At 35.9% G+C, this 12,121-nt stretch overlaps 1 protein-coding gene across 38 annotated transcripts in view; it reads right to left on the bottom strand.

Moving 5' to 3' along the window:
• Positions 1 to 258: 258 nt before the first annotated feature.
• LOC127497909 (sodium/potassium-transporting ATPase subunit gamma-like) overlaps positions 259 to 12,121 on the bottom strand; it is a 34,043-nt gene continuing 22,180 nt past the window's right edge. For 10 of the 38 annotated variants that reach the window (XM_051866700.1, XM_051866701.1, XM_051866702.1 and 7 more), the window contains 10 exons: positions 11,734 to 11,757; positions 10,623 to 10,697; positions 9,965 to 9,998; positions 6,215 to 6,246; positions 6,107 to 6,141; positions 4,394 to 6,009; positions 3,136 to 3,174; positions 2,981 to 3,055; positions 2,029 to 2,069; positions 259 to 1,085 (listed from right to left, as the gene is read on the bottom strand). In XM_051866700.1, coding sequence (XP_051722660.1) covers positions 918 to 1,085; positions 2,029 to 2,069; positions 2,981 to 3,055; positions 3,136 to 3,174; positions 4,394 to 4,409 — 339 coding nt within the window. In that variant the 5' untranslated portion in view covers positions 4,410 to 6,009; positions 6,107 to 6,141; positions 6,215 to 6,246; ... (1 more) ...; positions 10,623 to 10,697; positions 11,734 to 11,757 and the 3' untranslated portion in view covers positions 259 to 917. Of the gene's footprint in view, positions 1,086 to 2,028; positions 2,070 to 2,643; positions 2,672 to 2,980; positions 3,056 to 3,135; positions 3,175 to 4,393; positions 6,010 to 6,106; positions 6,247 to 9,964; positions 9,999 to 10,622; positions 10,754 to 11,733; positions 11,807 to 12,121 lie in introns of those variants that run through there. The other 28 variants (XM_051866712.1, XM_051866714.1, XM_051866697.1 and 25 more) reach the window with 11 other exon arrangements.

Here is a 12,121-nt window from a genome sequence, read left to right as displayed (position 1 = left end):
TCATTCCCCATTGACTGCCATAGTATTTTTATTTCCTACTATGGTAGTCAATGGGGAGGGTGAGATCTGCTTGGTTACTGACATTCTTCCAAATATCTTCCTTTGTGTTAAGCAGAACAAAGAAATTTATACAGGTTTGGAACAACTTGAGGGGGAGTAAATGACAGAATTTTCAATTTTGGGTGAACCATCCCTTTAAATGTTTAGTAACCACTAGTTAGTTTCCAACTCTGTTTTTTGATTCAGTTGCACCATTAGTTCTTAAGACAAGCCTTTATTAGTCTTTCTAAGCCCTCCACAAAGTAATGTACAGTTGCATAAAGATGTCCGATTTTACTGATCCAATAAATGGCCTTACAATTTGTAAACAAAAAGATGTTTAAAAAAAAAAAAAAAAAAAAAGCTGTGCATTTTTAGATTATCTTGTTATGGTTGTTGTCAAAACTGTTAATGGATGGAATGGATTCAATAGTATATTTCAATATACAAATAATAAATATTCAATAACTAAAATTCTAAAATAATATAAAATACAAGACATAAATACTAAAATTTTACAGTTGTCTTACATTTTGTTGAAACCTGGCATGCACAAATTACACAGGGCGACACACAGGAATGTGCATAGTTCCATGCTGGAGAGCTGCTAAGAAGTCATTTATTCTGTATTAAAATGTAAACTAGTGTAAATATCAATTTCATCATATCTGTCTAAAGGATTGAGTCTGAGTCAGTCTGCTAATCGTTATTCCTCTGTAAATATTTCCATAAATGCCTTTTTAGATCAAAGCCTCATATAATATCAATAAAAGCAAATTACTCATGCATAAGCAAAATAACTGCGGTCAGATGAAAGGTGCCATTAGCACTATATGAACACAAAAGGATATAATGTAGCACAAGTGCTACTGAGTGACCTAAAAGTACAGCAATAGATCAGCATTTAGGCTGAGGTTACAAAAAGAGGTCAAGCAGGTTCTACTCTCCTCCACATTCCTGTAAGTAACTTTGTGCATCTGAGCATTTCCTCTCGCTATAACGAGCCGCCCCATCGCACCATCCGCTTTACACCGTTTGAGGGGGAACTAAAAGAAAAAAGGAAAAAAAAGAAAAAATTTATTTAGCATTCAATAAAATCTGACTGTATTTTTGAGTATGACATTAAAGGGTTAGTTCACCCAAAAATGAAAATTCTTTTATTGATTACTCACCCTCATGTCAATCCAAACCCGTAAGGCCTTTGTTCATCTTTGGAACACAAATTAAGATATTTTTGATGAAATCCAGTGGCTCAGTGAGGCCTCCATTGCCAGCAAGATAATTAACACTTTCAGATGCCCAGAAAGCTACTAAAAACATATTTAAAACAGTTCATGTGACTATAGTGGTTCAACCTTAATGTTATGAAGTGACACTTTTTGAGCACCAAAAAAACAAAATAATAATATCTAGTGATGAGCAATTTCAAAACACTGCTTCATGAAGCTTCATTCGAATCTTTTGTTTCGAATCAGTGGTTTGGAGTGTGTATCAAACTGCCAAAGTCACGTGATTTCAGTAAATGAGGCTCCATTACATCATAAGTGTTTTGAAATTTCAATGGTTCACCACTGGGGGGGCGTGACTTTGACAATTTGATACACGCTCCGAACCACTGATTTAAAACAAAAGATTCGTAAAGCTTCATGAGCAGTGTTTTGAATTCGCCCATCACTAGATATTGTTGAATAAAGTCATTATTTTGTTTTTTTGGCGCACAAAAAGTATTCTCGTCGCTTCATAACATTAAAGTTGAACCATTGTAGTCACATGAACTGTTTTAAATATAACTTTAGTAGCTTTCTGGGCATTCTAATTATCTTGTTGTCAATGGAGGCCTCACTGAGCCATCAGATTTTTTAAAAAATATCTTAATTTGTGTTCCGAAGATAAACGAAGGTCTAACGGATATGGAACGACATGAGGGTGAGTACTTAATGACAGAATTTTCATTTTTGGGTGAATTTAATTAATGTTGTTGTACTATACCTTCTGTCTTTGGTGGCTGAGGGCCTTCCACTGGACTAGATCTGTAGTGGGGAAAAAAATAAAAAAAAATCAAACAATTTATCCCAATTAGGCACATTGGTCCATCTAAGCACTCCATATTTAGCAAGCATGCTCATCCGCATTTATCAAATGTAAGTGGTGTCACTTGATTTGTATATAAGGGCCTGACGATTCAGATTCTCTCAGGACGACATGCTGAGCATTCTATCAGTCTTGATTCACACTGCCTACCCACACAAAGAGCACATACTTCAGTTCTTGATTTGGGAAGCACAAGAACATCAAACTTATTTTAAACACATTCCTGAACCATAACTTCATGACAGGTGTCTTTAAACTTGAGTATTTTAAACGTGCTGTTGTTTGAATGAATAGACAGTGTAGGTGAGCTGAAAGAAGAAGCTGGTCAGTTCAGAAACCAATCGATTTAGAAACCAGCGGCTGCATTCAAACAGTCAAGGAGCTTTACAGAGAACACTCATGGCACCATCAATTCCATGTACATCTTTTTCTTTCAGGACGTTTCCTCATCCTTTATTCGGTCTCATTCCACATGCACAGTCAAGGCTGCACATTTGTGTGAAAAACGCTTACTTGGATTTCGAGCATTTGCACTTTTTACCTGTTGGGGCAAAAAACATTTAGACATGGTGAATCAAAAGAGACTTCGATTAGGGTCAATTCAATTTCAGTTCAGCCAGTTTGGAAGGAATGCATTCAATCTCATTTAAATTGACCAAAGTCAAATGGTTTGGTGAACCTCACTGATTGAAGTAAAATGGGATTGACTGCAATCATTGTCAGGTGAATGCCACTCTTGATGATCCTTCATGACCAGAAGATATTTAGAATCTAAAATCACAGCCATTTTCTATTATTTGCACTCATCTTATATTACAAAATGTGTATGATTATTATGTAAATGACTTACTCAAAGCAATAAGAATCCCGGCTACGAACATAACCACAGCTAGGATGACACCCGTGGTCCTCAACGTCTCATAATCTGAGCAGTGGTGAAATACTCTGTTTTACTGACTTTATGTTTAAAAAATAAATATTTCCATGCAATATTCAACTGCTTACCATATTGAAAGGCACTCTGGTCCAAATTCACGTATGACTCTGTAAATACATTTAAATATTTTTAACTGCGCTGAAACAACAGAAACACCGATAATAGGCTTAATATGGACTTTAGCAGCAATGTGATGCCCTGTAAAGAAGTGGAGTGAAGTAAGGAAAACAATGCAGGGGACAGAGTTCAGCACCATGGACAGATGCTGGTTTATTAAATACAAAAATATGTGAATAGTGGCAGTCAAGGTCTCAAATAACGCTGAGATACATTTAGACTGCAATCGTTTGAATTATTAATCACAATAGTGATGTCAATTAGCTTTTGAGCATGTACGAGGCACAAGGTATCTTGCAAACTCATGTGTTTTCAGCTGAAAATGTCAGTAATTCGAGTGATTGATTAGCTGCATGAGACTGCAATCTCAGCGAAAAGCAGGTTGGATGTGTAAGCGATCTGAAACCTGCAGTCTCCACCAGCGAGTGGACCTTCCTCTAGTGATAATCAATAGAAGGCAGTTCAAACTGTCAATAGTCTGGGAGCTTTTATTTCCTATATGGAAAAAATAAAAAAATAAATAACCCACAAAATAACATGCAATATAGATAACTTCGTGGATTTTAAACAGGTTTTGGCTTATCAACTGGCTCTATATAGCGCAATGATGCGGTTGTGTCCTGCTGAACTTCAGGGTTTTGGAACCGCTTAGTTAGCGATTTTTAGCATCCCATTCACTTTTAAAGGGATAGTCCACCCTAAAATAAAAATTCCCCTTAGGTTATGCTACTCTTCATTCTCATTGTATAGAAAAAGATGCCATTTAAGTAAATGAGACTGTCATTCTTCAACATTTCGTGTTCAAGGGAACAGTCGGATTGAAACAACGCCTGACGATTATCATTTTTCGAGAACTATTCGTTTTTCAAATAATGCATCGTTTAGATATAAAGACATATTTTAAATGAATTAAAATAGTTTTAAAATAATTCCACCTAAGTATCTTCTGCAGTAGGCTACCCCCAAAAATAATTCAGACTGCAATTCCTGAATATGCATAGGACTTCATACAGCCTATGTAATTATAATAGTAATTCCTATCAAATAACAGAATTTGCATTACTACCAAGACAAGTTTATTGGATTTTTTCAGTTATACTCACGACAAACAGCTGAAGTCTTATTTTAACATTTAAATGCGTTTGATAATTCATTATACAGCATGCAGTTTCATCTTTAAAAGCAAACAAATGCAATAAATAGGCAAACCTGTTGAAGCTGCCATTACTGCAGTGCTCTCTCTAGACAGGGATTCCTTTATCTTGCTACAGGCTGTAATTGAGCACCGTGAACGAAGAGAGCGCGTTAGTGGAGCACTGCGTCGATGCTGGACTTCGGAAGTTACATACTTACGCCCCCTAGCGGTGCAGGTCTGTGGGTGTTCTCTTTAATTCGGTAGGGGAAGCTCCCGGGTCTGGCGTTAGGTAGATAAAATGCGTATTGGCCAATGCGGTGGGGATCCTGAGCCAAACACCTCCCCCACCCCCAGTGAATATATGCGACACACAGAACCCCACCTATGCAGCAACTGGACTAGGAGGATGGTCGACAAACTCAAAGATTTGCGCGTGGATTGTGCACCTTGGGATGTATTTGTAGCTACGCGCTCAAACAAAAGCCAGTTATCAAATGATTATTAAGAATTCTTTAAAGCGTACCGCCGATAAAGTCATAGATTTATATTACTGTACATTTGCTTAAACCATTCCTAACACCAGGCGTATCCACTATATCTACTCTAATACGTAAGCAATAAATGGTCATTATCGAAAAATAAACTCCGACATCTTATTTCACGGCTACTTATAAAATACATTGAATTAAATGTCGTTTGCTTAAGAAAATTACAGCGCCGAATATAACCGACCAACACCAACACTGCAAGAAAGAATAGTAGGCCTAGGCTAGTCTATCATTGTAAATCTGCAATCAAGTTTACTTTTTCCCTATGGACTAGTTATCAATTTATATATTTTTAAAGTGTTCTCTCATGTATCTCTTCGGTTCTTCAGGCTGATACTTTCGCTTTTTTTCTTTAATTTTAGGAGTCCTTGCGTCCCGTATCATTTGTTGTCGTAGTAATCGCTTTGAATCGCAAGATGGCGCCAATTATCTACCCCAACTTGTGGTGATTTGGCTAAACAAAAAACAAAAAAAAAACAGCGCGAATGAATACGACACGCCTTTATGTTGCTATGGGCAACATTCATTCTTAAGAAATATCTATTTTACAGAATGTAAAAACTATTGCAAAATCAACTACACAGCTGCATGATCAAACTGGTTGTACTAATAACAGGGTCAACTATTTATAACACTGAATACGAGAGACAGACCAGGGCAGATGCAAAGCACAAACGTTACATAACTGTTACGTCATACACTTAACATTACATATAAATCACAGTGTACAGCTTTATTGTTAATTCTGCAAAGTGACAACACTGGAAGGACAATTTACAAAATATATAAAATGCCTACTATTTCCTTTAGCTACTGAGCACTTACACATAACTATACTACACATTTTATGAACCTCACTGAGAGCACATGACAAAAAGTTGAGAGACAAATCTCAGATATCAGCTCCTGAATTAAACATTATGGCAAAGTAGTTCTAGCTAGGAATCAACAGTTTTACTGAAACTTTTTTTTTTACTTTTTGATTTTTAAAAAGGAGCACTCATACTCTGTATACAAGAGACAAAGACATATTGCCATATTTAAAAATTGTGGTGAACACTAGAACTAAATCCTCAGGTGACCTTTTCTTCTTCCAACTGTCCACAGATTTGATTAAGATTCTCCTTAAGTAGCCATGCTTTCTGTCAAAAGGAACCAAAGGACAGCAGAGATATACAGTAAAACATTTATGCAGGATATATAACATCACAACAAATTTAAAATAAGATGTAGTGTCACCTGTTTCTGTTCCCTCAGTTTACTTTATTTTGCACCTGCGATAAAAATACAGTAAATGTCTGTTTCTTTTTAAGCATCATGAAACAAATTAAAACAGAACATTCTCACCTCTTGCTGCTTCAGTGTCAAGTCCCACTGGCCTGTGAAGCAGATAAAAAGAGCGACAAGTCAAAAGATTGTTTTCTGAACAGCAGAGGAAAAAAAAAAAAAAAAAAAAAAATGAAGATCATATTGCTCTCTTATTATTGATCTGGGCTGCATCTCTCAAAAGCATTTTGAGCCAAGTTGATCGCCCATCAAAATAACTTCCCCCTCCCTTCTGCAATGACATCTCTTCTCTCATCACATTCAGGGTGCGAATTACGGGGGAGCTTGATCCTTTGATATAAGATGCTTTTTTTTGGGTGTCAAAGAAAGTATCCTACTCGTAATATGAAACATTGCCTATAAAAATGAAAATTGCGGCATTTTCTTTTGTGTGTGTAGTTTGCAGTGTTGAGCATTATAACCAATCACACACGTTCATTTTGAGTTTAGGAATACAATGTCCAATCAGAGGCGTTGTGATTAGTCACCGTGCAAATGCCGGTGTCATGAGGGTTGCACGCGCTGCACTGACTGAATTCTAAATCTCACTCCCGCGAATTCTCGTTTATCATCATAACAAAATGCAATAAAGATGCAAGCAAGAGATTCATTTAATGCAGAAAATATGCAAGTAGTATATGTTGCGTCATTTTGCAGCAGTGTTGGTTGTAACGCGTTACTGTAATTAAATCCACTGAAAAAGTAGGGGAGAAAGTAACAAAGCGATTTTCTCAGAGCCCTGACTACATTTGCATTCCAAGTTATAACAGCACGTTCAGCACCCAACCCTTGACTGAGCTGCCAAATATCATGTGATTTCGTCATTGTTTCCCACTGTTAGGTCCGGAAAGCAGTTTTCGAGTATGGTAAATAAATTGTTGAATTGCGGTACTTTTTTTTTTTTCTACTTACAAGTTGTGTTTCTCATTTCGTTTTCACTCATTTAGTGCTGTAAGACATCCTGAAGTTTGCTTTGTCAGAGTTTTTCAGTATGAAAGTAAATCGGGTTTAAATATCAGGAGTTCCTGTCGGGACGAAAGTAACACTTGTTACTTTCGTCCAGCTGCAGTGAAAACAAGTGTTTCTTTTGTCCCACTGCTAATGTGGTGGTTTTCTCTGCGTTGCAGTATTTATTAAAACATGTTTATGTCGTATTATACTAGCAGAATATGCCAAAAGTGAGGGTCAGAAAGACAGAGGTCTGATTCAGCCAGATGTTTATGAGAGGAAGTTTCTGGACATATCTGTTGCCGATTTCTGTATGTCACCATTTATTTACTCAATCTGTTTACATTTACCATATACACATTTAGTTTTTAGCCATACCTTAGCTTTTCCACATCCACCTATGAATCTGCAGTGTTTCCATTCAGATGTTTTATGCATAAAAACAGCTGGATTGGAAACTTGACTACTGTTACATTATGTTGTCAATTTATATTATGCTAATTTAATTTAATTTTCATATTGTTCATACTGTTAAAAAAATGTTTTATAAAATAAATTGACATTGCCCCCAAAAATATTCTAAACAATTCAAGTTTGTACTGTCGGGTTACTTTTGAAACATTTGATGAAACTGAAATTCTCAATTTAAAATGAAAATGTAATTCAATTTTTTTTTATTTTTTTTTTCTCCAAAGATAAAGGACAAAATATGTTTGCAGTTACAGATTAAGAAGGTCATAGTCAGGTATATTTAATAAAAACAAGACTTAACACAAAAAAAATCTAGCTTGTATTGTTGTGTTACTTCTGACCCACCTGTTTGTTACTTTCGTCCCACCTGACGGGGTCAAAAGTAACAATGTGCAATTTATGTTCAAAGTGAAATTATACTGAAGCCGTTCTACATTTGTACAAAATTCCACCTGGTATTGATAAACCACACTTGTGAGTTATTGACCACATCAAAAATATATCGCTGTCTAAAACATTATCTTTTAAAGTTAAATTTTTGTGAAAAATGAAATACTTTCGTCCCTGCTCTCCCCTAAAGTAAGGGATTACTGTTCATTTTTAGGTAATTTAATTAGTTACTTATAATGTACTTGCGTTACATACTGTAAATTAGTTAAACAGTTCTGTATAAATCAGTATTGAATTTAAAATCTAAATTTGTGCTCTAAAGGTAAAAGTAAACGCTGCCTCTTTAAATCGTTAACTGTAGTGCAGTTGCGCGCGAGTTTGCAACTTCGCAGTCGCTGTCTGAAGATGTCAGCAGAAGCGAGTGGCTGTTTTGTAGAATGGACATATTCCAATTACTTCACTTTTTTGACACAGGTAGGCAAGAACATTACGGTAAACTGTAAGCTATATCCTAGGTAGAAAAAAACTACTCGCGCACTCTCTGAGAGACGGTCTTTAGTCAGCGCGCTCTCAACCAAAGCGCACACGCATAGCCGCCTCTCGCGAGTGTCAGATTTTCGAGGTTTATTACACACTTATGTCAAAATGCCCGTCTTGGCGTATATTCGCGTTGGTTATGTGAATGTGAATGTCCGTCCATTAGGCCTTAGTGACAGCAGCCTTTAAAATGCGCTACTGTCTACTATTGGCTGTCTGTATTATAAATGATAAACAACAAAAGAAAAGCTTTAATAAGGAAGTATAATAATCTATATTTAATTTATACAGTTATAACTATGCAGAGTTAATTTATATTTGATTATTCAATTTCTGTGGTATTCTGTATCTTTAAATATTTTCACCGTGGTATCGACTTTGGTATCGAGTATTGTGCACTTTTGGTGGTATCGGTACCGACTACTAGATTTTTGGTATCATGACATCCCTATTTGTTACTAAAAATTTTTAAGTATTATAGTATGTTTTAATAAAGCTAAAATGTTTTAAAAAGCTATAAAAGACTAAACTATTCCATGTTTGACTCCTATTTAAATTATTAAAAGAGTTTCCTTTCTATTATCTATCCGGTCAAGGTTTATAGGAATTTTAAGAAGTAAAAAGTAATGAGTTGAGTTACTTATTGAGTAAATAAATTACTTTTCAGACAGAGTAATTAGAAAAGTATTTTAAATACAACATTGATGATGTAATTAGTAATTAATTACTTTTTTGAAGTAACTTACCCAGCACTGTTTTGCAGTATAGACAGTTTCATAGGTTATATCGGGAGTTTTTGCGAAAGTGCATGAGACTGAATTGACCGCTTTGGTGTTCTTTGATCGTTTCTTAATGCAATTGCTATATTCCCAGTTTGAAAAAAACATTGTTTTTTTATGCTACTGTTTTTTATTTTATATTGGCACGAGGGCAGGACACTGTCACATGAGATCACAGTAATAGCAAACCACAACCATCCAATCAATTCCTGATAGACAAAATCAAGTCCCGCCCTACATTTTTTCTTGTTCGAGAAACTGTTTCACTCGGATGTGGGTCACAATAGGGAAGAAAAGACTATCGCAACTTTCATTTCATGCTGACTTTAAATAGTGTTGTGGTCACATTAGCAAAATTTTGGTGGCAAAGAGGTCTATTGTCAATAGTGAAGCAATGTATGAAGCACAGCTCACACAGAAGTCAGTCAAAGCAAGAATCAACTTTCTGTTGGTCAACGGGAAAAATCAGAGCCGCATGGGAAAATCTTTCACAAAATTCCCAATCAATGTGGATTCCTATTGAAATTACTCCATTTCGCCAGCAAAAATTGTCCGAACGGTAAATGAGCGTGGCTTTAGCCTCAACATTCTGTTAGAGCAAGATTTATTAAAAAAACAACAACAACAAAAAAAAATTTCCACTTACTTTGACTTCTTCCCTTTGCAGCGGCATTTCCGACCTATAGGAAACAAACCATAAGTCAGACCCAAACCAATGGTGGTTTATTATAACATACAAGAGAAATGCATTCATATGGTGTCTTAGAGGTTTGCACATAGCATTTTCCTGTAAAATGCTGCTGTAACAGAGAAATTCACATAGGTACACAACCAGAATACTGTCGTTATAAACAACTCATATGGACTGTATAGCAGTCAGCTTCTCCTTAGTAATTTATGTGGGCCGGTGGGGGTTTCAGAGTAAGAGTCAAGGATTAGACTGGCTGCTTGTCCCTGCACTGGAGGAACACCATAAGTCATGGTGCGGTGTTGGGTATCATAGAGAGGTTTAAACTTAGAGGTTATGAAAGACATGCTGGCCCGCAACCAGTCTACCCTCAGTAACTGATATTTGTTTATCTGTGTGTTCGGAGGATAGACTTATAAGACTAATATTGGCAAAAATATACAGAAAAATATACAGAAACTGTACAAATGTTTCTTTATATATATAATACGCATGTATAAGTATCCATTTGATGCCATTCAGTATATAATGTTTTTGTAAGAAATGCAATAAAAATGCTACATTTTCACCAAATCCATGTTTCACAAGAGTAGTACGCAGATAGTTTAGCACTCACTGACAATGAGGAAGATCCCCATCAAGAAGAGAATCACAGCAAAGATCATACCACCGATCCTCAGAGATTCATAATCTGGAAGGAGGATTCAGAAGACCATGTACGTATGCACAACTGATGCATGTTTACATCTTGAAAATATTAATGAAACATTAATTAAATTGGAAACATTCCACATAAAATTGTAAATAAAAAGTTGCACAATGGCAAAACAATACACAAGTTAAGATTCACACAGAAATCAGCTCTTTTGTAGCAGGCGCACACGGAATCTGAGCCTGCAGACCATCTATAGAATTGAAACAAACCACTTACAAACTTCTATGCACCCCACCCCTATGTTTACTAATATTTTGGAATCCTGGTTAGGCTTACAATTACCAATAAGTGTCTACCACTAGTTTAGTTATATAAAACAAATTATAACTAAAAATCAGAATCAAAATTAAACAAGTTTTCCCCTAAAATCAGCACAAAGAGTGTGAAAAAGGTCTGCAGATTCCGTTTGGGCCTGCTTTACAGTGTTAAGGCAAACACAATATGCACAAACAATAATCTCCTGAACATGAAAAAGAAATGACTTTCCTGAGACAGTCTGGAACAACTTTTTTAAAAACTGCCATGTAGTGTACTTAGTAGTTTGCTTTCTAAGAAGAGCTCTTCATTGTTCTTTTAATTGTAAATCGGACAGATCATTTATATATCCAAGTATGGATAATGAACTGACCCAATAAAAAGGAAATTCTGGGGTAAACTTCAGATTTTGACTGATGTGTTTTACAGAAGCTTAGTCCCAGGGTGAGTATTTTCCATCTATTTTGGAAAAAACAGAAAGGGAAACGCAAATCTCTGACTTCCCAGATGTTTCCTGAGCAGGGTTCTGCACTTTGGCCCCAAAAGCCCTTGTAAAGACAACAGTATTCGGCACACTATGGGAAACATCAGTAACTCCCACAATAAGATGACTGTACATTCACAATAAATTGAAAAACACATGCCACAATGAGTACTAGCATTTTTCCCTATCAGCTTTATGAAGTCAACCAAGAGATTTCCTTAATCCATCTAAGTATGTATACTGGCTAAGCAGCTAAAGTCCATCTATACTCACCATAATGAAATGGCTTGTCGTACTCTGGTGGGAGAAAAAAAATGAAAATGTCTAGAGTCAAAACTCGGTAAAGCTGTAAAAAAAAAAAAAAATCAGATACTATAGCAATCAAAATGTAAATGTTAGGAGAAATAAAGGGGTCATGAACTGTGGCGTTTTATTGTTTTATCATTCCTGGGGTGCACTTACAATGTTAGTATGCTTTTTACACCAAAAATTGTCAATTTAGAAATTAAAGGCATTTTTCCTACCTTGATTTTAGCCCTCTTATTTAAAAGCTGTTTTAAGGGGCGTGTCTGCTGTGAGACTTCAGTGTAAACATCCACTGCTGTGATTGGCTAACATCTTTGCATATGAAATAGCTAAGTATTACTCTCTCGAAAACTTT

This window comes from Ctenopharyngodon idella, chromosome 16, assembly GCF_019924925.1.
Source record: "Ctenopharyngodon idella isolate HZGC_01 chromosome 16, HZGC01, whole genome shotgun sequence".
Taxonomy (NCBI): Eukaryota; Metazoa; Chordata; class Actinopteri; order Cypriniformes; family Xenocyprididae; genus Ctenopharyngodon; species Ctenopharyngodon idella.
Note: the sequence above shows the minus strand (reverse complement) of the source record. Positions and strands in the feature narration are given on the sequence as shown.